The sequence below is a fragment of the Chelonia mydas genome, chromosome 11 (assembly GCF_015237465.2).
Source record: "Chelonia mydas isolate rCheMyd1 chromosome 11, rCheMyd1.pri.v2, whole genome shotgun sequence".
NCBI classification, from domain to species: Eukaryota; Metazoa; Chordata; order Testudines; family Cheloniidae; genus Chelonia; species Chelonia mydas.
In genome coordinates, this window is record NC_051251.2 from 34,108,341 (window position 1) to 34,135,655 (window position 27,315).

The window sequence follows — 27,315 nt, forward strand, 5'->3', positions numbered from 1 at the left end:
AATGGAGAATTAAAGAGGGAACTTGCCACTAGCATAAAGTTAATGACTGGCAGTTCCTGTGGCATGAGGGAACCTGGGGAACACAACAGGAATGTAGTAGAACTCTGTTGCGCTGATCCTCCACTGGCATAGGCTACTCTAAGGCTACAGCTGGGCTGGCATTGAATCAGTAAGCATAAGTGGCTCCTTGATGGGCCCACCCCTACTCCTGTGCTGAATGGAGCTCAAACACATGGGAAAATTCAGCCCTATATTTAGGGACATTTTCCAAGGAAAGGAGAATCTCTTAGGTACTATAGCTGATCAGATGCATGGCTGCAGAGCATTAAAAGCACATAACAGATATGTACAGAGTTCCTAGAATGTAGCTCAGTCTAGTAACCTCTAGAAAAATATGCAACACTTTGGCAGGAGTAGGCCCTTTTCTTGTACACTCTTCTTCTGCTAGTGTTTGCTTGGGTTTCTAGCTATTATACAAGCTACTTTTTTATATCTGGAATAAATCATCGATCATCAAAGCTTCCAGGGCTTACCTGATGCTGCAGAAGTGTAACAAAGATGTAATAGGCCCTACAGTATATGTGGGAAATTATTGTCCTATAAAAAGCTTCTCTTTCAGGCTGCATCCACAGCCCTAGGAGGGAGTTATAGTCAGCATACTCTCTTAGCAAGAGAGTCTACTAGAGCAAATCACCTGGTCTTTAATGGTTTCTACTGGATGGCGATTAGCCCCAGAAAACAACAGATTAATACATCTACTGCTCTGTTCCAAAACCTAGGTGCTAATTGAAAGTCTTAAAGACTAGGCCAGAGAGAGAAGGTTTACTTAAGCTCACCAGGTTATACTCTTCCCTTGTTTACACCCTGGCAAGCCAAATGAAATTGAACCCTCTGAACTTCAGAAAGTTGTATGAATATATGAGAGAAGAACTTGTACGATCTTTTTTATTTCAGATAAAGGAATGGGTTACTTCAATATTAAGAGAACGTGGTTCTAAAAAGCTTCTTCTCTATTTTCTGTCTATATGTGGGGGGATGGGTCTAGATCAGTGTTTCTCAACAACCGGTCCATGGACTAGAGCCAGTCTCTGAAAGCTCCTTGACACAGTTTAAGAAGGCAGGAAGCTGGTTCCTGATATCAAAAAAGTCTGAGATACACTGGTCTGGGGGGCCTCAAGGACCCTTCCAATTTCTATGCTTCTATACGTTCAACTTATTTTGAAAATGGACCATATTCACAGGCTACAGGTGCTTGAATTTCAGAGCAGAAAGGTAGGAAATTCAGAAGTGAATAACTATGTTCTATTTCCTTGCCATCGAGGACTCTTTTTTTTCTTGAGATCAGTAATCAGAGCAGGTTCTTCTGAACAGCACTGCACTTCTTACAATACTCTTCTATGCGACTTCTAGTAGATGTGTTTGTAAGTTTCTAATGTATCAACTGAAAGGAGTGGAGTTTGCCATAGTCTCTCTTTCCTTTGAAAAGATGCCAACTTTGATTTTATGTCAAATTGGCAATTCATTGAATAAAGTCTTAGACCTAAAGGTATAGTGTATCTTAGAGACAGATTCAGCCCTGTAACACACTGAAGATTTATTCAGGTGTTTGAGAGGTAGATTAGGCTGCACAGACGGATATGTAAGACAATAGCTGATCCAAGGCACCCTTGATCTTGGAAAGAGGAAGCTCTATCAGTTGTCCCAGGATTACTAGTCTTACACTAAATCTTCATATAAATATTTTATATAAATTGTAGCTAACTGGATTTGCATAAATACTATACGTCACTTGGCTTCTTAGAAAAGAACCTTAGCTTTATACTACCCATCCTTAATAAATTAATTTTAGAGATTTGGGGTCAGGGCTCCTGTTCATTAATTAGCTTCCTGAGACAGCTGCCTCCTTCCACAAATCACAGTAAGTACCTATAACTGTTTCTTGAGTGAAAAGATTTAATTATACTTTTAAAATAATTGGTGGATTCTGATAATCTGGGATTTCCCCCCCCCCCCATGCTTTTCATTGACATGATTGAATAGAATTTTTTTAAAGTTACTTTTCCTTTCTTTCTTTTAAAAAAATGCTCTCTCAACTGGAATTCTGAAGTCCCATTCTCCCAATCCCTTAATACTTCTGCTGCCTGTAAAAGGCTGGGATTAATCACTCCCTGACAAGTGAGATATATAGTCAAGAAATATGTACTGTTTGCTCTGGCTTACTCACATTGAGGAGGTACAAAAGAAAGAAAATCAGAAGGCCTTCACACTATACATTTTGACAACAATGTTGGCTAGTTCTTGCCCTTTCCTACTGCTTCAGACCTTGGACTCAAAAATAAACAAACAAACAGAAAATCATCTCCTAAATTATCAGGGTCAGCCTACCAGATTTACTCCTAGCCAGAGCAAAATAAAATTTTCTCAAAAGCTAGTCCAGCTTCTCTTTTTATGTGCTTCAGACCAGTTGAAGATAATTGGTTCTCAGTTACCATTAGTTCCAAATGCCATCACCTGTTCCATCTGCAAATCTCTGGAACTTTTAGCTTGTTCATTTGGCATGCTCTCAGTTTTTCCTCACCAGCAGTAAGTAGGAACTCAGCCCTTTCAGTAAACAATTAAACTTTTGCCCACTGACTTTCCAGTTCATGTCTTTGCTAGTATTAAACAGTGAAAACTCTCATTCCTTGCAATAAATAGTGCTCACTTGATAGATCAGCTGAACAAGTCAGTATCCCTTTATCTGGAGGTGGTGGTTCCCCAAACAAAGTAAATATATGCCCCCATTACAGCACTGCAAAGTTGTAGTGTTTGCACAGTACTGGTGATACTGGTCTGGATCCATAAAAGGATCTAGCCACATGGAATCACTGAAATCCACTAAGCCTGAGTTAGGTGCCTAGGCTCCCTATACAATGAATGAGGAGGAGGAGAGAATAGGATCTACAAAAGACACTTCTTTGCCTATTCAGTAGCAGATGCTGATTAAAGGAGTATGTCCTAAGTGGGGGACAGGCTTTATACTGAACTACCAGCTAATCTGAGAATTGGGCTCCCCAGCTCTAGGCTGAGTCACTGTGGCAGGAAAATGCCATATGCACCTGTTCTGAGGATAATTAGGACATCAGTCTCCAGGGCCATCAAACTATTAAAATGAAATGTTGTAATTCTTAATTTTTAAACTGGGATGTTCAATGCAGGTGGGGTTTTTTTTCTGTTTTTTTCCTGTTGTGTTTTGAAATTTGACATAAAATATAGGTTTCAGAGGAAAAACACTCACACACATCACAGCCTGGCTGCTGCCTGCTGCAGCACAGAGAACTGCATTCCCAGAGCTTGGGGTGCAGTGTGCTCCAGCACCTCCTGGGGATCCCTTATCCCTGCCCCCACTGCACCCCAGGAGGCAGGGATAAGGGATCCCTGGGAGGTTGTGGGAAAGTTTTGGGGCTGGCTCCCCCTCACTGCCATCACAGTGCATGATGCCCGGGCACCTCTGCACATGCGTCCCCAGGATTGACCAGGGGAGAGGAGGTGGCCCAGAGAACAGAGAGGGGACCAAACAACTGCCCTGGATGTTGTGGGTCATCCCTCCACCAGCTGTGCTGAGCCGGGAGCTCTGCTGCTTAGGGCTTAGTCCCCTCTCTGTTCTCTGGCCCCACGGGGGTTGCATTTGCAAAATCTGGCTGTGCTCCTGTTACCAGGAAGCAGTTCTCTTTGCAAAAAGCTTCTTTTGATCAGTTTCCATTGAAAACCTTGCAGGCTCTCTGATAGTGTGCTTGCAGACTGGTGATCAGCAGACAATGGGCTACCTTTGCAAACAGACGTGTGGCTTCCATTTGTAATAGACTGCACCATAGATTGTCAGCATTGAGAGATCTAAAGGAAGTTGCCCCAAGGAACTCCGGGATACAACAGGAAGACTTCCAGGACCTGAGTCAAGCTGGGGACACTTGTACACAGGAAAGCAATAGGGCTCAGATCCTAAGTCCCACCTTAACATGCGCTTGGACCCGACAGCCCTGCAGGGTCCTGGGACCGTAGGTTCAAGCCCTAGGTTAACACAATTGGTGTGTGGATACAAGGGAGGTTAGACTTGAGCCCAGGATCAAGCCTGGGATTACATTGCTGGTAGACATATCCAGAGTCATTTTCACACTCACTTTCTCTCTGTCCCAATGACTATTTAAATATTTATCTACAATGGAACTGCTTCAAGAGGAGAGACTAAGAGACCTTCCTGAATATCCCATATCTTAGGGCATGCATACACTAAAAACTTAAGTTGACCTATATTAGATCAACTTACAGCTATCACAGTAATTACTGAGGTGGTTCATGTTCACACTACCCTCCTTTGGTCAGTGGTGTGCAGCATGGAGCACTTTCTTGCCAATTTCACAGCTCTAGGCTGACAGCCAACAGCCGATGTAAGTAATGCAGTGCCTACATGGACGCTGCATCACCCTGACTGCACCAACATAAGCCTCTTGTGGAGGTGGAGTTATGTCAGTGTAGTAGGGCACTTACATTGGTGGGAGCAAGGCTGTAGTGTGTACACTGACATAGTTAGGCGGACATAAGGCATAGTGTAGTATAGACCAAGTCTTAGTGGTTAGCGTGCTCTCCTGAAAGGTGGGAGATCTGTTCAAGGTTCAAATCCTTTTCCCCCAGCAGACAGAGGGTGGAACTGACTCTGGATCTCCTGCATCCTGGATGCTCTAACCACTGGACTAAAAGTTACAAGGGAGGTGTCTCCTTCTCTGGTGGGATTTCATATGGGTCTTTTTAGGCAGGTTCAGAACCCAGATTGGGCCTTTCAGGTGCGATAGGTGTGGGAACACCTATCTCTGCCTGGTTGGAGAATCCCACTGCGGCTTAGACAAGCTATGAGATGCCTAGAGTGAGGCATTGTGTGCGTCACTAGTAGCAGAAACTTAGGAGCCTAAGGGACCTTTACAGTTAAAATTTAGGTACCAAGGGATTTTAGGTGCCTAGAAGATTAGGTTAGGGGTTTTGAGGATCTCAGTGGCACCTAAATGTTGGACTTAGATGCCTAAAGTGCTTACGTATCTTTTGTGGATCTGGAGCTCTGTGTTTTGTTTTGAAGTGAGAAAATCAGTTCTCATATCCCCAAAATTTTTACTGTAAATCATCTAATTTCTTCAAAGCGAACTGCAATACAAGTTCATGGGCTTGATCCAGATCACACTGAAGTGAGTAGAAAGACACCCATCCTGTGTTTCTTCCTATATTAAAACTGCAAAATGGGTGATTATCTGTGGGAGATGATACAGTATTATCAATAGCACAAATTGCATTCAAGGTCTACATCATAGAATAGATCACTGATTATGCACTCAATTAGATCAAAGAGTATGCAGCTCAGGAGAGTTAGAATGAGGAGGCTGTTCATTCCCTTAAGATACAGATTGATTGGTGACAATTACATTTCACAGAAGACACTAGATACTCCCTACTAACTCAGCAGGGGGCTGGGAAATCCCCTGATTGGAAAGGCTGGATCCAGGGGAAATTAAGGATGGACATGTAGATTCAGTTCCTATGCTTTAAAGCAGCTGAGCTCTCTGATTGCTGCATTTCCACCGTATGGTTGTGATCTCATCATACAATATTGCAGCAGTTCTGATCCCTTTTAGGATTCATCCATCACGAACAGAATGGACTAGAAGGAAGGTGCCCTCCAGGAAACAAGGCTATTCAGAGGAGGCTTTGAAACATCATTTCTGTGGGTCTGTGATTACCAGGTTTATGAGGGTCAAATCAAGTGTTGTTTTTACAGCAGAAGGAAGGACCATTATTTTTTGACCTTATTCTATACCAAAAAATTGAAGAGAAAAAGCCTCATTTTTTCTTAAATCCATTAAAAACAATGTGCTCAATTCTCCACCACATTGCACCTCATGTAGTCTGAGAGTTTAAGGCCAGAAGGGACCACTAGATCATCCAGTCTGACCTTCTGTATAGCACGGGCCATCATCACTACCCAGCACCTGCACACTAACCTACCAACCAAAATGAGGCCAAAGTATTACAACCTACAGTAGTACCCACCGGGGCAGTCATTTATCCCTGTGCAAATTGACTGCATCATTGAGAGTTGGTTACAATTTTGCACAGGTGTAAATGATTACACAAGGTACACAGTGGTGGAAAATCAAGCCCGTTGATTTTCACTGGTTTTATCATCACTGCGGGGTTCCCTCTCCAATACGCAGCTTTTTTTCCACATGCTCATCATGCAAATTACATTTTTAAATGATCGTATTACATGCACTTATACTATTTATACAATTAGGAAAATGTATAGTAATTATGAAACTCAGTTATGTAACTACACAGTTAAAAAGATGAAATTATATTGCATTGTTACTTACTAAAATTACTATGTAATAAAAACAAAACTTTCTGTATGAGTGATACTAATTGAACATTAAGATCAGGATAGCAACGGATGAAACTAAGAAAATTCACAGTTTAAGGGGAAATGAATATAGAACATGTTCAATACAGTAACCAGATAAATGCCACACCACAAGCATTATTAGTGTGACGTGTAATTGGAAAGCATACATATCATAAGGTATGTTCCCCGTTAATTTAGAATTTCCTAGCTTTTGTCAGCATGTGTTCCAAAACTAAGAGCCTTGAAATGTAGTTTGTGTGTGAGAGTTATTGTATAGTGTTGTAAACAATGCAATGTGTCAGCTGAATCAGAGTGTTGAAAATATACAGCTCAATAATTTGGTTTATTTTTAGTTCTTATATTGCCCCTGTCTGTCCTAGATGCTACTAAACAGTCTTCTTTTAGCCTGCAAACCTGAAGGTTAATTTGAAGTCATGATCATCTAATAGTTATTTTTTTATCAGCAGCTGTGACTGGCCTTGGGGGCTATTGTTACTTATTTCTTGATCTTCTGGGACTGACAGAACAGAGTCTGGACAAGATTATAAAAGCATGTAGTGAATCTACAGGATCTACCAGTGCATGTCAGGGAACCTCTGAACTTTGAGAGCTTACTTTTCAAACTGTGGGTGTTCAGTGTTTCTGGAAATCAGAAACAAGTGTCCAATTGTCCAGGAAAACAGAATACATATTTCCTCATCTCCTTCACTGAAGGGTAATGGTTAAATTGTTTGGAAAAGTGTTATTTAAAAGTTATAAACCCAGAAGATTTTTGCCTTATTGCAAGGTGACTATTGTGATGAACCATCATACACTTCAAATTCCTACAGACCCCAATTCAGCAAGGTACTTAAGCACGTGCCTTACTTTGAGCACGTGGCTAGTTCCCTTGATTTGAGTGAGATTGGCAATCTCTGAATTTTGCTGATTTGGTGCCAGAGGCTCTGTTTACAAAAAAAGAAACATGACTAAAGGGGTGTCGGCTTGTATGTTCATTGTTTGGTTAATTTGGTTTGTTACCAAGCCTAGGCTGTGGATATTCAGATATTACCTCTCCCCTTTTTTTTTTCTGAATGTAAGATAGATTCAGGCGACTATAGTCTCCATACAACTCTGACTCTGTTCACAGTAGAATTAACAGCTTGCTTTTGGCTTCAGAGTCAGACATGAGTGTGAATTGTATGCCTATGAGGAGTATACAATAAAACAAGAAAGGGAAAAGATTAAGTTGCTTACTGTTGTGCCTCCACGGGCTGTAATTTTAGGACGGGAAGCCTTTTTTTGTATTCATTAAAAACGTTAAAGGACAGACGTCAGATTTTTTCATTGCTGCTTTCTTTAATAAAATCAACTTTCTGTGCCTATGGGAAGACTTGTCTCATTCTGGTAATCAGTGTCAAGACCCCATCTGAACCTGTCAGTGCAAAAAATGTGTAGAAATGGGACTGTTCTCCTGCTCTCGTCAGGAGCAATAAAAAAAATAAGTAAGTTGAGTCTTTCCTCAGGAAGATAGTCTCCCTTAGCACCCCTGGAAATTATAATTCAGAAGATAAGAAACTGCTGTAAGGGAGAGTATTACCTAAACACTAATTTGAGTGATAGATGTCTACAATGGAACATGACAGCTCCAATTTTTTAGGAAGGGCAATCTGACAAAATTCCTGAGATGTCTATTTGTCCCAATAAGATTCAGATTGTTATACAGAGAGGGGCACCCAGAGGAAAATATGGTCAGAACGTATATAGCTCCAAATGTGCCTTATACATGGAGTCTTTCCTTGGCAGCCGAACATGCCAGAAAAGACCACCATGTGGGATTCAATGAGATTCCCGGCATCTGCTCATTTAGGGCTGGATTCTGGCACCCTGCCTCATGTTGAACAGCATCCCACTCTGACCCAGACTGTGATACCCTTCCTCATCTTCGGCAGTTCGTTACTCAGTAGATACTCCTGTTAAGTTCAATGGAATGTCGCATGAAGGGAGGTGCTTCACAATGGGACTTAATGTGTCACAACCTGCCCCACTCTGAATAGCTCCATTTATTCTGATGGGGCTAGTCAAGCAGTAAGATGCTACTCAACCTGAGGAAAAGTGATGGAATCTAGCCCTTACTGCCTTCCTTTAAAATTCACGAAACATTGGAAAATACATAAGAAACAATTCTGCACCAGCATGGCAACAGTCTAGGTGATGTCATTGGTCTTTTCCATGGTTCTGTGAGGAAAGACACCCTTTGCAGTGACATAATGGTAATCTGAGGAGGTTGAGATCTCCTTTCACCTTTCCATTTTAGGATATGAAAGAGTAGAAATGAATGGAGAAGCAGCATTACCAGTGAGAAACTGATTCACTCATACATTGTCTGGTTTTCTCTGCTCAAGACATACTCTCCAGTGTATCATCTACAGAAAGCCTCCAGCATACATGTTATAACAACAGTGTTTGTATATATAAAAAAGAAGATTCTACTATTATGACTTCATTGATTTAAGTTCTTTCTCTTTTTTCCTTCTTTTTGCTTCTTTAATTTAATGTGTTTTTTCCCGTTCAGTGTTTTTAACAGCCTTGGATTTTCCTCATACTTTCAAATGTTTTAATTCGTTAACAAAATCTCCCTTTTTTATTTTTCTCCAAGCAAGTCACTTTTCCCCCTCTTAATTGCAAGTCCCATCTCCCCCATGCTCACTGCTCACTGGAGGGGAGATGAAGCCTATGAATCCGAGTTGGGGGTATTTATTAAAGATAGATTGCTGTCTCTACAGCATAAATCTCCACCATTCCTTTAGACTATGCAGAAGCCCCTTTGTGGAAGCTCCAGAAGGGGCCAGGCCCACATATTGAGAGGTAGAGAGTGGAACCATGAATGGTGGGACAACAGTTGTATGTGGCATGCTCTTGCTACCCTAAAAACTATCAAGTCAAAGTAGAGTATGTCACCAAGGCTGAGAACCTCAAAGCTATTTAGGCTCCCATCTTCTATTGATTTGGCTCATAAGTGAACTAGGAAAATGTGGTCTAGATGAAATCACTATAAGGTGGGCACACAACTGGTTGAAAGATGATACTCAAAAAGTAATTGGTTCTTCAAACTGGGATGTTTGGGGGTTCCGCAGGGTTCAGTCATAGGTCCAGTACTAGTCAATATTATTTTCATTAATGACTTGGATAATGGAGTGTAGAATATGCTAGTTTTCATTAATAAATTTGCAGATGACACCAAGCTTGGAGGGTTTGCAAGCACTTTGAAGTACAGGATTAGAATTCAAAACACCCTTGACAAATTAGGTTAGTTGATTTAGGTTAGTTAATGGGAAAAACTTTCTAACTATAAAGTAGTTACGTTCTGGAATAGGCTTCCAAGGGAAGTTATGGAATTCCCATCATTGGAGGTTTTTAAGATTTAAGAAGAGGTTGTACAGACACCTTTCTTGGCTGGTCTAGCTTTATTTGGTCCTACCTCAGCAGAGGGGGCTCGACTTGATGACTTCTCAAAGTCTCTTCCAGCCCTACATTTCTATGAGTCTATGTTGCTACGATCTGTGCCCAAGTCTACCGTTACTTGTATGGGTTTTCTCTCTGGTTTGTAGGACCCATGGTTTAGGAGCAATGTTCTAGGACAAGCTGTGATCTGGGGGATTTCCTGGCAGCACAGCTTCTGCAGGAACTATGTTACTGGAAGCCACATGGAGCCAGGGGAGTAGTGAAGGCAATTGAAACTGTAGAAGCTACTTGGATTTAGGGGGCTGTACTGTGGATTTAAGGACCTCTATTCTCTCTGACTTTTCCACAGTCAGTGCAAGACCCATGTTCCCCCTCAGTAGAAGACTGAGAAGGAAACTCTTGTAACTGAAAGCCTTTTCCAGAATATCTGCACTGATGTCCCATTTTCTTCCACGTACATTTCAAGGTTCACATGCTTACTTTAAAAAAAAAACTTTTGCTACTCAACCACTATTGATATTTCTGCCATTATCTCTCCCTTCAACACCTATTGTCCTTCCCAGATTCTCTCCTGAAACCTCCTTTTGTCTTTTTTGCCACTCCCCATATTATGACACTAGGAACATGCTAGTACCTCTAGATCCTAGGCTTTCCTCCTTCAACAAATTCCGAAGTGCACCTGTTCTATGAAATAGTATAACTACAGTGATCATTCACCACTCAGTGCTTGTTCATTGTCTTATACTTGTTCATATCTTCAGACTGTCTGTAAACACTTCAGGGGAAGAATTATGTTCTGTGTTCCATATTTTATCAGTTGTAAGATACTGTTTGTACTTATTTTCCTCCTCTCCCCAATTTTGCTTTTCATTTAAATTAGTATTTCTTTTCTGTTGTAATCACTGCTATTCTTTCAGGGATTCTTCCTCCCCTTCCTTTTCCTCAGCCAAACCTCTAGTTGCTCTTATTAGCTTGCTAACCTTCTTTTATCCTTTACTTCCCCTCTGGCCTTTAAAAATGATAATATTTCCAATCATCACTTCCATTAATTTCCTTCCTCTTTGTCTCACCACCTTTGTACCATCTCCCTTCTCTTTTTCATTCCTTGAATGTCCTACCAGCTTTAGAATGTGATAGAAGTGATGCAAATATTTTCCTTCCGTCCCCTAGATACTTTCTGAAAAAGGAACCCATTCTGCCTTCTTTCTTACTCTGCAGCTACTAGGTCCACTATTAGTGATGCATCACAGATATACCAAACTCCACAGAATGAGACTCTCATGCTTTCGGATAACTCAATGCAGTGCATGAGCTGACAACCCTCTATGGCATTGGGTTATAGAGACAGCCACCATCCTGGTGGAGATGCCAGACTACAGCAGTGGGAAGTGGCTTTTTTTCAATAAAGCCAAGGAATGGAAAAACAAGGAAAGAGAGATGTGGCTCTGGGGGATAGAAGAAAGAAGTTGAATAGTCAGGGTATGTTGTGTGTGGGGAATGAAGGAGAGGAATTGTTTGATGCACTCCAGTCCAGAACAAAATATTGGAGCACTGCTTCAGCCTGACCATGACACTGACTCATCATTATCCTCCGTATCATTACTCTCATATCCTGTTGGTTTATCTTTGCATTGGGTTTTCAAACCTGATATAGAAACTTCTTTGCTGTGTTAGAAAGCTGGAAACATGGTGAGCTTCCTAGAGTACAAATGGGAGGAGGCCTCGGGCCAGATTTTCAAAAGTATGTAGGCACCTATAGATGCAGATAGGGACCCAGTGAAATTTCAAAAGCGCCTATGTGTCTAACTCCCATTGGAGTTAGGTGCTTTTGAAAATCTTACCTCTAGTCAAATTCACAAAAAAAGGACATTTGTCAGTTTTTTCCCCCATGACTAGTTGTGTTGTTGATGCACGGGAAATAAAATGTGACTTATTCCTGGATAAACTGAATTTGCCTGCAAAAGGCAGACAGATATAATTTATTGGCACGGTTCTCCACTGGTGCAAATAGGCATACTATTATTGACTTCAATGGAACTACATCTATTTACACCAGATGAGGATATGACCCTGTACCTACTTATGTAGTTTAGGCATTAGGAATAAAGGAAAAGTCTGGGAAATAAAAGTAATAAGGCAGGAAGGAATATCTTTCTGCTACTAGATTTTTCTCTCATTACAGTAAAAGTTATATTTCCAATGTGGTTCTGTATTAGAGAGTTTTAGAAAGAAACAAAGTTAATAGAGACATAAGATTATGTCAAATTAAATTGGAAGTGTTCCATGAAGCATTTTTGACAGAGCATTTCACATTTAATTTTAAATTTAGTGAGAATTAGTGTTCTCAGCAGGTCAAGCTGATCTGAGACATTTCTGTTGGAGCTTTCATAATATCTAAATTGTTTGGGGAATAAATGTAGATTTTAAAAAAATCTGCCCATAACGTAGAATCATTAGCAGATAGGAATTGTGCATATTGGCAGTAATTTAGCCCATCAGAGTTTAGAAAAAGACAATCAAGCTTGACTTATGCTTGCATAACTTATAAAACCTAGGCTTTTTAATGAAACTTGATTTTTTGCCATATTAGATGTAAAAAGATTTCTCTGTAAAACTAATTTGAATAATTTAAAATATATGAAAATTGACCCAGAAGAGATTAAATCTTTCACGACTGACCAAGGAAGAAAGTGCAATGGTTGAAGGCACAAGTTAACTATCTAAAGGGAACTATGGGAAAGATAAGAATCCAATTACATTTTAGGGACTAACTGATTTTAAGATAGAACTAATACAAATTTTATCTCTATTTCTCCAGTAGGACGGACAATATGTTATTTTATATTTCTGTCAAGGGGCAGAGGAGTATGGAAACTGTCTGGCATGGCAGCAGTATAAAGAGGCAGTAAGAAGAAATCAGGCCTATGGAAAGTAGAAGGCTATCTTACATGAGATCCTCCTTATGCCATTAATACTTCCATGCAGGCTGATAAACAGCTCTTCTCAACTTCAGCAATCTCCCATTGGCCAAGTATTTAGGACCCCTATGTCCATGGAGACTGTAAGCAGTTTGGGACTAGGGAATGTCATTTTCTATATATTTGTATAACATCTAGCACATTGTGGACCTAGCCTGGCTGGTCTCTAGGCACTGGGGCAATACAAATAATAATAGTAGCTGTTACTATTGAAGTCAATAGAAAGACTTCCATTGCCTTCAGTGGCCTTAAATAATTTCCCTAAATCTCGTAGGGTCAGATTTTCAGAGGTATTTGGGTGCCTAAAGATGCAGGTCTAGGTGCATTTGAAAATCCCACCAGGCACCTATCTACATCTTAGATACCTAAATACCTTTGAAAATCTTGCCCTTAGATATTAGTCTTGCCTATTAGGCAGTGGTGTAAATGCAGAGTTACACAGTCTCAACAGGAACTCCATGACACATTGTGCATGTAGGGTGCTCAATGCCTTTGGCACTCCATCAGTAGGCATCAGGCGCATGGACATTGCTGCACCCCTTAAGCGAATGTGCTGGGAGAACCCTTCCAGCTAGTCAGCTTTCCTGGCATGTAGAGAGCGTTCCTTGTACTCACAAGGAAGCAAGGACTGCAGCTCTGGCCAGGCACTGCATGAGGACCAGAGGGAGGGAGGCTTACTTAGGATTATCTCTAAAAGGTTCTTGAGATTGATTAATTGGGCTAAAGTCACAACTAATTTCTATTTCCTGTTGCCTCTTTGACTGCTGTTGAATGTACCAAGAATATTCAGGTCAAACATGCCTGCTGAATATATGACGTATGCCCTATTTCACTGATGTCACAGCAGATGCAATGGACTTCTCACAATGAAGTGGTTACTTTTAATACATATTAAAAGGAAGGAAAATAATTTTCTTTGAAGCTAAAACCAACCGTTACCTCTACTGTAGACTGATCTGAAGTGTCTGGTCATGTTTTCACTTGGACTGAGTGGTTTTGTGAAGAAATGATGTGTGACCTATAAATTGTGTTAATACTTACTGATCAACTGGAAACTTGATTGGAATACAGATAAAGTGGAAAGCCTTCAAATAACATTGAATGGCATGCTGTCAGGGCAAAAGTGCAGTAGAATTTGAAGAAAACTTTTCCTCATGGATAGTTATGCCATATATTGTGCAATATATTATAATGGCATGATAGCTCTTTAAAATCCTCCTGGTTTTACCTAAGACACAGTCTATAAACGGATGTGTGTGTGTGTGTGTGTGTCCTGTCTGCAGATTTCACTTGTCCTTCTCAGTGTTTACTACAGAAAATACCTTGAAAGCTGCAAACAGGAGGGTTATCAAACTGAAAAATCTTACTTAACTAGCAAATTTTAAGGGCCACTGCTGTATGAAATGTCAGGCTAGGTTAGAATTAAGAAGACCATTTTAGGTCTGTGCAGAATGGGTAGAGATTCTGTATGAGACAGGACTATCTCTAATAGCAGAGAGCTCCAAAGGCACTGAGAGATACATTACAGACACAAAAGAGGGCTATGCTGCTTTCAGAGATGATGTGACTATGGCAGCCAGGGGATATGGATTCACAAGCCATCCTCACATTAGACTCTACTAGTGGCCCTCTTATGGAGCCTCTGAGAGAATTTAAACTGCCAGCCTCTGATGGAACTGTCTACTCCTCCAGAGAATGGCGGTGTAACAGCATCTCTGCTCACTGGGGCAGAATCTACTTGGGTGCAGCAACTCCCATTGGCACAGATCAATGCAACTTGTACCTTTGAACAAGGAGAGGCTGAATCTGATCTCTTTTGGTAGACTATAAACATTAAAGCTTGAAATCTAATGGATCATTATGTTTAGTGAGACTTCAAATTTTTCTTGGTTTTGTACTCCACTCATGTTCCATATGACTGTAACCCTGTATACAGGAGAATAACCTCATTGAGTCACCAGAGATATGACTGCTAGTCTTTTAATGCAAGAGTTTGATTGTTCCTCCAAACAAATACAATAATTTATTATATCCTACAAAATTCAAAAGTATTCTGGTGGTATATTTTCAAAGTGGTGCATGCCAGCTGTAGCTCTGTGTCTCCTATTATGGTCAGACCCCATATAAATTTTTGAAAATACTTCTCTAAAAATCAGTGCAACTCAGCGGGCCTAGAATATAAAAAGGCGGCCAAGAAAAATGTTAATTTTTAATGGTTGGAACTCTGGATAATTGAAGTGGATAGGGTATAAAACAAGAATGAATCAGGGCTTCTTCCCTAAGCTAAAATTGAACTCAACTTGATTTTTGTGTGTTCTCACACAACTGCACTTGCTGTTTTAGCTGGGACTGGAATTATGAGTCACTGAATGCTAAAAGAAAGGCTGTTCTAGCAGTTTTCCTGTCCATCTGATGGCAGCAAGCACAGAAAAACTCACAAGAAAGCAAAGTCTTCTGATATTTACAGATTGAAGCAGCTCTGGTAAGCTTTAAATAAACACCCAAACTTTTGCATGCTGATCCATATTGACCTTTCGGGCCTCTAGAGTTTCATCTATCACTGGTTTCTTAACTCTCAGGGCCCTATCCTTCAATCCAGCCAGTAACCAGTATAACTCCTGACATTCTTGTGGCCATTAACTAGCACTGTCCAGCTAAAAGTAGGCTGATTTCCTAAGTGTGCAGTGAAAATTCACTGGAGTTCCCATTAGCTGCTTCTGAGGGCTTAAAAATGATAACTTATTCCATTTATCTGTATTCTACTCTGTTCATCAGTCTGGCAAGAGAGCAACACATCCTATAGTGACAAGCTGGATATAGATCATATTGAATAATGGATGAAGACCTTTCCAGCCTCTGTAGTCTCTGTATTTGGACTCTTCAGTATCTTCCTGTGTTCAATAAATTATTAAGTTCAGATAACTCCACAACAACAGATAACTCCACAACAGCACAATCTTATATGTCAGAACAGAACAGACAATGAGAGTCTGTTCTTGCACTATACTTTCCTAAATACACAAAGTGTGAATTGTGTGTATATATTTGCTCTCTCTCCCCTGCCACTTTACTGTACTGTATATTTTATGCATACACACCCAGACTCACCCACACTATCACCGTGCAGATCAGTTTGCTAGGGACAAATTGTGACCACCTCCTGTGCTCAGGAGGAGGGACAGGACAAGGCACAGGAGTGGAGGGACAAAAGAAACTGTCACAGTAACAGTTCCTGTACTCCCTGATTGTAGGGAACACAGGGAATGCTTGTTCCTGATGTCCTACTCCTTCCCCCAGATCATGGGCCAATCCCCACTCTGCACAGAAAGAGCATGTACACCAAAGGGACCAATCATATTTATCCTGTTCTGGTGAGATTGTGTCCACTCCAGGCAAAATCTCTCCACTCCCCCTCCTGAGATTGTGCTCCACCCCTCCACATACAAAAGGCTGTGGTATAAAAGGCATTAATGTTTATGTTTAATGTTTATGCTACAGTTTTATAGACTTTCAGTCTACTGTACACATTGCTGTTAGGGTATGGTTAATCCTACACCAGCCAGATTTGGTTTGTGTACATATTTCAGCAGGTTAAAACAAATGTCATTAAAAATGGGCCAAATTTTCTGAGTGCTCAACTTGGCTTCAGTTACACATCACATCCCCACTGCTGGCAGAAGTTATCATAGGCTAACACAGATGCTAACAAACAGAAGGTGCCAGCATATATTTGTATGTATGCAGATGGAAACACGGAGAAAATGCTTGCTTTGGTCCAAATTGTAAAAATGAAGTCCAAGGGACTTCATATCTGATTTAGACAGCTGTTTTTGTATGTGTGTGAGAAAAAGTGGCCCACAGAGAAAGATAATATGAAAAGATAAGGAACTGGAACATAAATTAGTGGCCATCATTATGCTACTGATAGCAGTAGCATAATCACATATCATTTACCGCTACATTGTACTTTGCACTGGCCAGAAGTTCAGAAAGTTGGTTGAGGAAAAGGAATACAGAATGAGAAGCTACACAAAATAAGCCACATATTGATTGAGCATGCACTGTCAGGAATCACTAATGTAGAGTCACCGTGGATACTGGGCTGCAATAAAGTAAATGCCCAAACACTATAAATAACAGACTACATCCCATCATCAGTGAATAGTAAAGGTTTTTAACAATTTACACCACTTTGGAGTATAATAGGGCATTTTAGAAGAAGCTTAGCAACATCAACAAAACTACGCCTTTTACGCCTGGCATGGATAATAATTGAACTAGAAAGCACAAACCCCAATAATTTAAAATGTTTTGGAAACATTCAAATCATTCATGATGAGCAAGGTTTCAGAATAAACAACGTGAAAAATGAATTTAATAGAATTAAAACATAGACTAGGAATTCAGAGAACGAAAAGTATTGGATTGTAAACCAGATCCTACCTGGGTAACCTTCTCTGTTACATTGTGCGTTCGATCTTTCACCTTGGGTGCAATAATTGTTTTCTCTGAAGAAGGAGGTGATGAAGACTTTTTGTCATTTTTGATATCTGAAAAGTTCAGAGTGAGCTGAGGAATTTTGTTGATGGTACTATATTTGTTGAGGTTCGAATCCGATGTGGATCCCAATAGACTTGACTTGATATGATTGAAAGGCCCTAAAAATTGGAAAGCATGCTTAATATTTGACAAATGGAGAGAACTAAAGACTTTATCCATGATGTTTAACTAATGAACCACAGAAATATGTACCTAAAATAGTTAATCTAAATTTTGTTTATAATAAAAAAGTCTGTATAAAAAGAGGACTTTTACTGGCCAACAAGGGACAAATTTGCTCTTGGATGGGCATACACAATTCTCTTTGTCCACAGCCTACAGTACTGTACATGAAGTCAATGGATAAACCATGTCAATGGATGCTGTGTATATATATCCCTAAAAATTCTGAACCAGTCACAATATAGGTTGGAAATATAATGTCCTTACTTTACGTATAAAAGTGAAAGAAGGTCACAGGAACTGATTTTGTACAGGAATGGCAGTTCTGCCTGAGTGCTCAAGAGCTGTAGTCTTCAGCATTGTGACTCACTGAACAGCCAAGTCACAAGGTTATTTTTTATTACTGGTTAAACACACCTGGGTTGCTTATGTCTGTAAAATTAGAAATTATAAAAGCTGAGCACATTCTGGTAAATTGAGTAATATTATTTGAATATTTGCCCTTTCTCCAAATGCTGCTGATTAAATCATTTCAGGTATTTTAGACAACAGTCAATTAGTTGAGTGCAGATATGGTTTAAAATTATTTGACATCCATCTTTAAAATAATTACAGTGGAGATGGAGAAGCAGTAGTAATTTTACATGCAAAAAGTTGAAGTGATTTTACTAAAAACAAATATTTATCTACCTCATTAAGGTATTTTATAACCTGTGTCTCTCTTCATTCCCTTGGTTTAATTAATCAGCTATGATATCTAGGTCCCTTAGCATGATGCATCTATTGTGATACCCTGGTACTTAATGCCTGCTGTGTCTTTATTTGCATATAGATTCTAAATCTCATTTTTTTTAATTCATGTGACCAGGATTATAATAGAGAGAAAATGGTACCAAACAGTTTTCAATCAGTAATCTCATTCTCATATTGTTTATTGAAGTCTACTCCACAGAGGACCAATTTACTATTACTGCATTCTCAACAGACTGCACTTTACTTATGTAATTTGTCATATGGTCATTTAGCCAATGTTATAATCTGATCCGCTTTGGTAGTGCTCCAGTCTCAGGTGGCACTGGTCCAGTGTATAGAGATTCTAAATAAAATTAGATTCATAACTGGTTCTAAGGAATATTTTTAAATATATACAGTGAGTTAAATTAATCCATTATACAACTTTACTAGAGCAAATAGAAATATACCTGGGATGGATTTGGTCCAATAAACCATATGTAAAACTACTAAAAGAATTTTAGAACTGTTCTTTGAATTAAAGTATTCATTAATATATGGTCTTCATTTTGGTTTTTTAGGCACCCAACAATGGACCAAAACCTGAGATTTTTATTGCATTTTTACTCAGACATTACTTAGACAAAGCTCCTATTGACTTCAACTGAATAAGGGGCTTAGGATTTGACTCGTGAATATTATGGAATGTTCCTGAAAAACCTCTTAGACCGGTGCACTAATTTTCAAGAAGTATTGTTACAATTGTCATTCTCAACAAATTATTGGGAGAAATAGGACGTCCTATCATATTCCATATACATTTCAGAGCCTTGTGTTCTTCTAATAAGATTCATGATAGTTGTTCAAAAACAACTGCAACTCAGATGCTTCATGAAATGGATGTCTGTTAAAGGTAGTTCTTTCCAATACCGCACAGAGGCATTTGAATCTATACAGCTGATCATTACTCTACACTCTGTACTGGTCTGAGAGCCAGAAAATGTGCTTGGTACAAAGTAATCTTTTTAAAGAGGGGAGTGGGACTGGAGAACCGTAAGGAAGTTTAGAGATAAAATTAATTACCCCTCTCTGAGAAATGGCTTTATTTGTTTGACTAGCTCTTTGACTAGTGATTCACTAGAGATTTAATAAAAACAAGGAGGAGTCCTTGTGGCACCTTAGAGACTAACAAATTTATTTGGGCATAAGCTTTCGTGGGCTAGAACCCACTTCATCGGATAACTGGAGAGAAAATACAGGAGCAGGTATAAATACATGAAAGGATGGGGGGCTGCTTTACCAAGTGTGAGGTCAGTCTAATGAGTTAAATCAATTAACAGCCGGATACCAAGGGAGGAAAAATAACTTTTGAAGTGGTAAGAGAGTGGCCCATTACAGACAGTTGACAAGAAGGTGTGAGTAACAGTAGGGAGAAATTAGTATTGGGGAAATTAAGTTTAGGTTTTATAATGACCCAACCACTCCCAGTCTCTATTCAGGCCTAATCTGATAGTATCCAGTTTGCAAATTAATTCCCTTTCTATAACATTATATTATATTGTTATATTATTATATTAGTATTATATTATTATATTAGTATTATAGCACACTGGACTAAAACCTTGTTTTTTATCCTTTGGCTTAAAAAAAGTTACTTCAAGGTTTAAAATATCTTATTGACAATGAGTTAATAACGTTACTTCATTAAAGGACATTACTGGGTTAATCCCAAATGTCTGGTTTGCAGTGACTGAAAATTACTCCCAACTGTGAGCTGCTCTGTATTCATTTCCTAGTAGACAGATGTCTGTACCAGGGAGAGGAAAAAACAAAAGAAACAAAACAAAACAAAATGCCACCACCACTGACGCTAATTGGCCCCTTCTTGACAGTTTCAGCAGAGAGACCAGGGATTGAATAAACATGGGAAATGAAATATCCCTCCCTTTGCCCCAAAAGAAATCCCCCTAGATCAGATGTGAGGCACGTTGGTGGGGCAGTGTTGCACTGTCACCGCTTGTGCTGTACCTGTTCTGTAGATTAATTGAGGACTTCACTCTCCTGTGATGTCAATCCATCATCTTTCACTAGCAATGAACTCACTTACAAAACTCGATTTACAGAAAAAAGACATTGCACTATATTTAAAACTCTGCTGACATACACAAGAAGCAAATGTAGTGACTTCATAGTCCACTGGTGATGAATTGCTTACAGAATTTAGCTCATGCACGGCATGCAGTTTAGTAAGGAGACATTTTACCAGGTACACACACTTTTGCAGCATGCATGAAATCATGAACCAAACAGTCCCCAAATTTAGCTACAATTATTGCAGTTTTCTGTTTTCTGTTGCAGAATTCAGTTTTCTGATGCATTGTGCAAGAAGTGTTTTCCAGAAGCAGAAGAAGGAGCTATGGAATTAAATCCAAATGGTATATACAAGGCACAGCTCAGCCACCTTTTCCTGTCATTGTTCTGGTGAATAGAAATGATTTCTGAATACTAGTGTACATGATTAAGAGTTATTTCAATGTGAAATTGGCAATGAAGTTCATGCATGCCCATTGGAATACTACAGTAAGCTTGAAACCATACCCCCTGCCATCCAGGAGCGTGAAACTAGTTTTAAGGAGACAAAAGAGGAATAAATGAAGAGACTGCCACATGGGTCCTGATTATTATTTAATGTTCTTTACTTGTAAGATGGTAACTGAAATAGAACTAAATGCCTCCTAACTATTGATTGTTCATTAAGGATCCAATTCTACAGTTATTTCATAGACAAAATTCCCAGTGGCTTCAATAACAGTTTTGCCTGTATAAGAACTGCAGCGCTGAATTAGGTAATCTCTCTTTCTCTCTTTTTGTTAACAAACATTTAAGAAGAACGAGCATAATTAATATTTAACCATTCCTTCATTTCTTCCAAGGAGTGATAGCTAATGTAGTGGCTATAGCTGAGGGACTAATTATGTCTCCAACAAACTAAACCAAAGATCATTTCAGTAATGCACCTGGCCCTATAGAGGTCAGCATGAGAATGTTGCATTTGTACATTTCATACAGCAGGCAAGTTAACATGCCAAGGAGTGTGGCAGCTGAAGAACTGGGTGGTACCTTTTATACTCATACATTACCTTTGACATTGCGACCATTGTCTGGTTTTCAGCATAATAAGAATAAAGGAGAGAAGAGAAAAGAAGAAAACTAAAATCTACATCAGAGAATGCACAATACATTGGCTAAAATATATATTTGACTGGAATTACTATATTTTTTTATCAATTTGACTTCCAATTAAGATGAAATCATTTTGATAATTAAGTGATTATGTTCAACAACTTTTAAAACTCGCGTGGTAAATCCTCCGCTGTTGTAAACTATCATAACTCCATAATGGACCTATGACAATTTACAGCAGTGAAAAATCTCTACCATATGCCTTCCCTCAGTAGCAAAATTTCAGTACATTTCCTCCACAATATGCTGATTTTGAGATTGATCCTCCAACACTGCATTTTGAAGAAAAAAGCTATCCTTCCAAGAAGTGGCAAAATGGTAAATTTTAATTAAATAAACACCATGAGGCCAGATTTGCAAAGGTTTGTAAAGGTTGTTTTAGGCACCTACAGATGCAGATAGGCACAGAGGGTGGGATTCACAAGGGGGAAATAGGCATCCAACTGTCTCTTTTGGCTCCTAAATCCAACATTTAGGTACCACCAGCATTCATGAAATCCCAGTGGCTGCCTAACCCTGCAGGTGCCTAAAACCTCTAGACACCCACCATTAAAGTTCCTGAGGCACCTACATTTTGGCAGCTGGACAGGCTAACAGCTATCTCAGTCCTGACGGCACTAAATGTCTAGGCACCTCATTCATGCCTAAGCCCCAGCAGGATTCAAAAATGGCCTCTTGGGCCCAATACAGTAGGTATGCTCCAGGCATGCCTAAATCCGCACAAAACATCCAGAGGCGGTGGCTGTGCTTGTGCTTCTCTTCTTCCCTGACCCCCCTCCACCCTGCGCCCCCTCCATCCCGCCCCTTTATAACTTCTAGCCCACTGGTTAGGACATTCATGTGGGATGTGAGAGATTCAGGTTCCAATGCCTCCTGCTCCAATGAATGTTTAATTATTTATACACATTGGAACAGCTTCAACTTCTTGAACTTCTTCAACAGCAACAACAGCTTCTTCAGGAGACAGAGAGAGACCTACCCCATAGCCCAGTGGTTAGGGAATGCTCCTGAAAGGTGGGAAACCCAAATCCAAAGTCCCTGCTCCAAATCAGACACAAGGGGAATTGAACCTGAGCTTCCCATGTCCTGAGTGACTGCTCTAACCACTGGGCTTTGTGCAAGAGGGCAACAGCTCCTCCTCCTCTTTTCTTGAGAAAGGGCTGACCTGGCTTAGATGCCTAACTCCAAGAGAGGGTCCAAGACTGAATCCCAAATGGTGACATGGGCCTCCCTCTGGCCTGCACTTAAGTAACTTTGAGTGGTGGGGTTTAGACCACATCTTTCTTCTCAGCATTTCCTTTTGGCTAGTTTGGGCAGTTCCCTGATCAGCATTTTGGGCTTTTGTGAATCCTATTCTTAGGCACCTAATTCTCCCCTTGATTGTACAGGAGCTTGGCACCTTCCTCAGGGGTGCGGAGTATTGTAGGACCTAAGTACCCCTTGTGAATCCCAACTTAACTCCCATTGATTTCAATGGGAGTTTATCAGCTAGGTGGTCCTGAAAATCCCACTAGGAGCCTAGGCACCTAACTCAGCCTTGTGCATTACACTATTGTTCCTGTGATTTTCTAGATACCTAAAAGCTAGGCACTGTGACGCTCAGCATCACAATGCCTAAATCCCTTCATAGATCTGGTACCCATGTACATCTTTAGGTGTCTAGGTGCCCATGTACATCTTTAGGTGCCTACAAATATTTTTTAAAATGTGGCCCATAGGACCTAATCCAAGTCCATTAAAGTGAATAGAAATATTTCTACTGACTTCCTTGGGCTTTGGATCAGGTCAATGGGGCTGGGAAACTGCCATGCCAGGCACCTGGAAAGGAGCTGGATCTGCACAACCTGCTTTTGTCCCCTGGATATAGATGGCATACCTGGCTCCTAGTGGGCTGTTAGGAACTGGGATGACTTAGAGAGCACAAAGGCAGTATACATCTTTCCTTAGCTGTGCCAAACAGGGATGTGGCATACCTAAGGACTAGGCCCATTTTATTTCTGGCTACCAGCTGCCTGGAATCTTTCTGTCTCGTGCCTCCTCAAAAGTGATACAGATTCTGCAGGCTAAATTAGGATCTCAGCGACACCTATTCAAAACCCCTTCAGCCTTTGGTGCATTGCACAGGTGTTATGGAGGGCATAATCTGAAGCCACTCAGGTTGCCTAGGTGTAGCTGAAGGCCTAAATTGCCTCCAGAAGTTATAATACTGGTGCTGGTGTTTGAAGTGTAAAAAACCCATCTTGCACCTGGAGCTTAGGGCAGGTAGATAATATAGCCTCTCCCCGGCTTTTTATTTTTAGACTTTCAAACAGAGTAAATCTGATATGGAAACCAATGAAACACACACAACTGAATTTGGAAAGCCACACTGCCATTTTTACTGAGTCACCTTTTAGCACAGAGCTGCATTTTAAAACAAGCTGACAATTACAGCTTCAATATTTTTGATAGGTAGCTGGACCACATGAAATCATTGATACTCTCAATGACCCTTGCCTTCTGTGGTAAGAAAATCTGAACCCAGCTGAATTAGTGCAGTAACCAGCAAACTAAATTACCTTATTCTACTTCTGTTTGAATCCTCTTAAACAGGCTCCATTCATATTTTTTCAGACTGAGGAAATGTAAAAATATTTTAAATCTGAAGGCTACATTTCAATTTCAATCAGGACTTCTGTGTAAAATTCCTAATTATTAAGGATCTAGAAACACATAGAATAGTGAAAAGAAATGTATTAGCCTATGCTTTGTGCCTTCCTTGGGCCAGACATTTTGCTTGATTAAGACCACAGAATTTGTCCTTGTATGATTGTAGATGACCTTTATTTAGGATTTATACGCTCCAGCTCCAGTACATGCAGTAAGGGCTAAAACAGCTGGATTGGGTGCCATGAAAAAAATATGTTGGGTCAAATCCTGCTTGCCTTATTTGTGTGAATAAGGTGAGTAGGATTTTGACTCACTGGCTAAAAATTTAAAAAATCCTTACAGCATAAGTTGCTACTTTCTAATAAGTTTCCCAATAGATGGCACCAGAGATGGTTGCTATTGCTAATACAAACTTGTAACTCATCCTGCTGTTGGAAGTGTTCTACAGCACATATTTAACATCCACATGTACTGTATAAAGTTATGGGACCTGATTCTCCATGTGTAATCCACTGGTGAGTGTGTGTTACAGGTCCCCCTCTGTGCCAATTCACAAAGGATATGAGTAGTTACAGCCTCTACCTACAGAGGCTGTTTAGCTCAAGCTATAGCAGATAATGCATTTATCTCTGGAGGTCCTGGTGTGTTGGCCAAGAGGGCAGCTGTTGCACTTGTGCCTTATATCATCATTTACATCTAAGCCAAGTGCAATCAGAATGATGGTAACAATAATACAATAACTCTTCTATAGCAGTTTTCATCAGTAGATCTTATAGTCCTTCATAAAAGAGGTTAGTTTTATATCCATTTTGCACTTGGCCTGGATATAAATGTGCAAGACAATGGAGAATCAGGCTCATGGTTTGCAACTGTGATCAGGTACAACATCCATAGCACATATATATACTTTATAATGTCTCACGTAGGTTATTCAGATTTCTTTTGCTTTGTAATTTAAATGCTTTTAAAGTAGTTATTCTGTGAAATCTAGCTCTTCCACAGAATGTGAAGGACTATTTTATATCAATATTTTTGCAAGAACCTTTTATCATTCACAGCCAAAGAAAATGTTTCATCAAACTTGATTTAACATATTTATACCATATTAATAATACCATCTGAGCATTATTTTAATCAGATAAAGCTCTCAAAATAGAAAGTGACAACCAAAATGTTTTTTGGGGGTCCAAACCAAAACCTGTCTAACTTCTGGGGAATTTAAGATCCAGATTGACATTTCCATAATGGGCCAAACCAAAATTAAAATTCTTAATTTTGGAGTTGTTTGGCTCCAGATTCTGAACTGATCTTTGTGCCTCGGCTTGCATTGTAACCTGAAACCCAGCAAGATGTTTTGGTTGGGGTGAGTTACATTGAATTTTTCAGGTGCTTTCAAACACAAAGCTCAGTGTAAGCCCATGAGAACAAAAATGGAAAAGGAAGGATAACTTGAACATTTCAGCAAACTGAAATCAATGCATTTAATAAATTATTTTTTAAAATTTTGTAGGAAATAATGAATTACTAATATTTCTTTACTTCTTTTCTCCACTGAAGTAGATGGAATTGATCTGGATTTACATTGGTCAGAATAAGACCAGAATTTGCTCCTTAACCGTATACTTATTTGCCAGTTATTTGCTTAGAACCTCAGACTTAAATGTTCTCCTACATAAAACTCCCAATGGGCATTCTCTGTTTGGAAAGACTGTTGATTTAACCTCAGGTTCTTAGGGTGCGATCCACAATGGTATTTAGGCATCTAAGTCCCATTTTTAGGTACCACTGCTATCTATAAAATCCCCAATTGGCTGCCACCCAACCTGTAGGCACCTATGTTTTTGCCACTGCACTGCAGCCTCACTCTAGGGGGCTTATCTTCCCTCAGGGGCCTATCTCCAATCTAAGCTCCTGAGTGATTCACAAACCAGGGAAGATAGGTATTATCACCACCTAATCACACACAGGAGCCTGATCCCACAGGCATACGCAGAAGCTGCCTATTGAATTAGGTCTCTCAGGCAAGTTCATAGCAAACAGCAGCAGGAAGACATCCTTTGTAATCTTAAACCTGGTGGATAAAGTACTCACCCATTGTGGGAAACCCGCCCCACCCCCCATTCAAGTTTCCTCTCCTCATAATGACGACAAGGGATTTGAATAGAGACTTGCTACTGCCCCAGAGAGTGTCCTTATCACTAGGCTATAGAGTCATTCTAACTCTTTCACTGACCCAATTAATATTTATTTATTCAATTAAAGTGGAACAACTTCAACAGCAGAGACTGAGGGAGCCCTACATCAAATATCTCATAGCCCAGTGGTTAGGACACTTATCTGAGAGGTGGTAGATTCCTATTCAATTTCTCTCTCCCCCGCTGTAAGAGGGGGGACTTGAACTAGAGGTATAGTGAGTGAGTATCCTATTCACTAGGCTGAAAGTTATAAGAGAGGACTGCCTCCTCCTGCTTTATTTTGGGCCCCACATGCAACTTAGGCAGCCAAATGCCTATATTTCCTCATGGATTGTAATCAGAGCTAGGTGCGTCCTGGAAGTTCAGACTGAGGCACCAAACTCTGAGAGAGAGGGGTGGGGCTTAGCATACATCCCTCTGGTTTGCATCTCCCATTGGCTAGCTTAGGTGACTCCCTGCCTAGGCTTCGTGTTGGCTGGATTGTAGTGCACAGTACCTATTTCTCCCAATTTTTTGTATATGAGCATAGGTACCTATGATAAATGAAGGGGGAGGTAGCTTGGACACCCAGCCAGCCAGTTAGCTATACAACCCTTTTGGTAGTTGTTCTCTACTTGCTTTACCTGTAAAGGGTTAAAAAAGCCCATAGGTAAAAAGAAGGGAGTGGGCACCTGACCAAAAGAACCTTTTAAAATTGGGAAAAAAACTTTCCCTTTGTCTGTTTTGTTGTTCTCTGGAGAAAGGAGACGTCGAGCAGGAACTGGGCTGAACTATGATATAGGAAGCTTTAAGCCAGGTATGAAAAACCATCAGATCATACATAGAGATTGCTTATCTGAAACTCCAGACAGGTAAGTAAGTCAAGGAAGGTCTAGGAAGACGTGATTAGGGTTATTTCTTTTATTTCTTATTGGCTTGTGGACTCCTCTGT

The 27,315-nt window shown here is 40.0% G+C and overlaps 1 protein-coding gene across 6 annotated transcripts in view; it reads right to left on the reverse strand.

Annotated features, from left to right (window-relative positions):
- Nucleotides 1–27,315, reverse strand: part of KCNH7 (potassium voltage-gated channel subfamily H member 7) — a 339,118-nt gene that overhangs the window by 78,383 nt on the left and 233,420 nt on the right. For 2 of the 6 annotated variants that reach the window (XM_043525540.1, XM_037912969.2), the window contains exons 6-8: nt 21,438–21,458; nt 20,896–20,919; nt 17,287–17,501 (exon numbers count right to left, since the gene is read on the reverse strand). In XM_043525540.1, coding sequence (XP_043381475.1) covers nt 17,287–17,501; nt 20,896–20,919; nt 21,438–21,458 — 260 coding nt within the window. The remainder of the gene's footprint in view (nt 1–17,286; nt 17,502–20,895; nt 20,920–21,437; nt 21,459–27,315) is intronic. The other 4 variants (XM_043525539.1, XM_043525541.1, XM_043525537.1 and 1 more) reach the window with 3 other exon arrangements.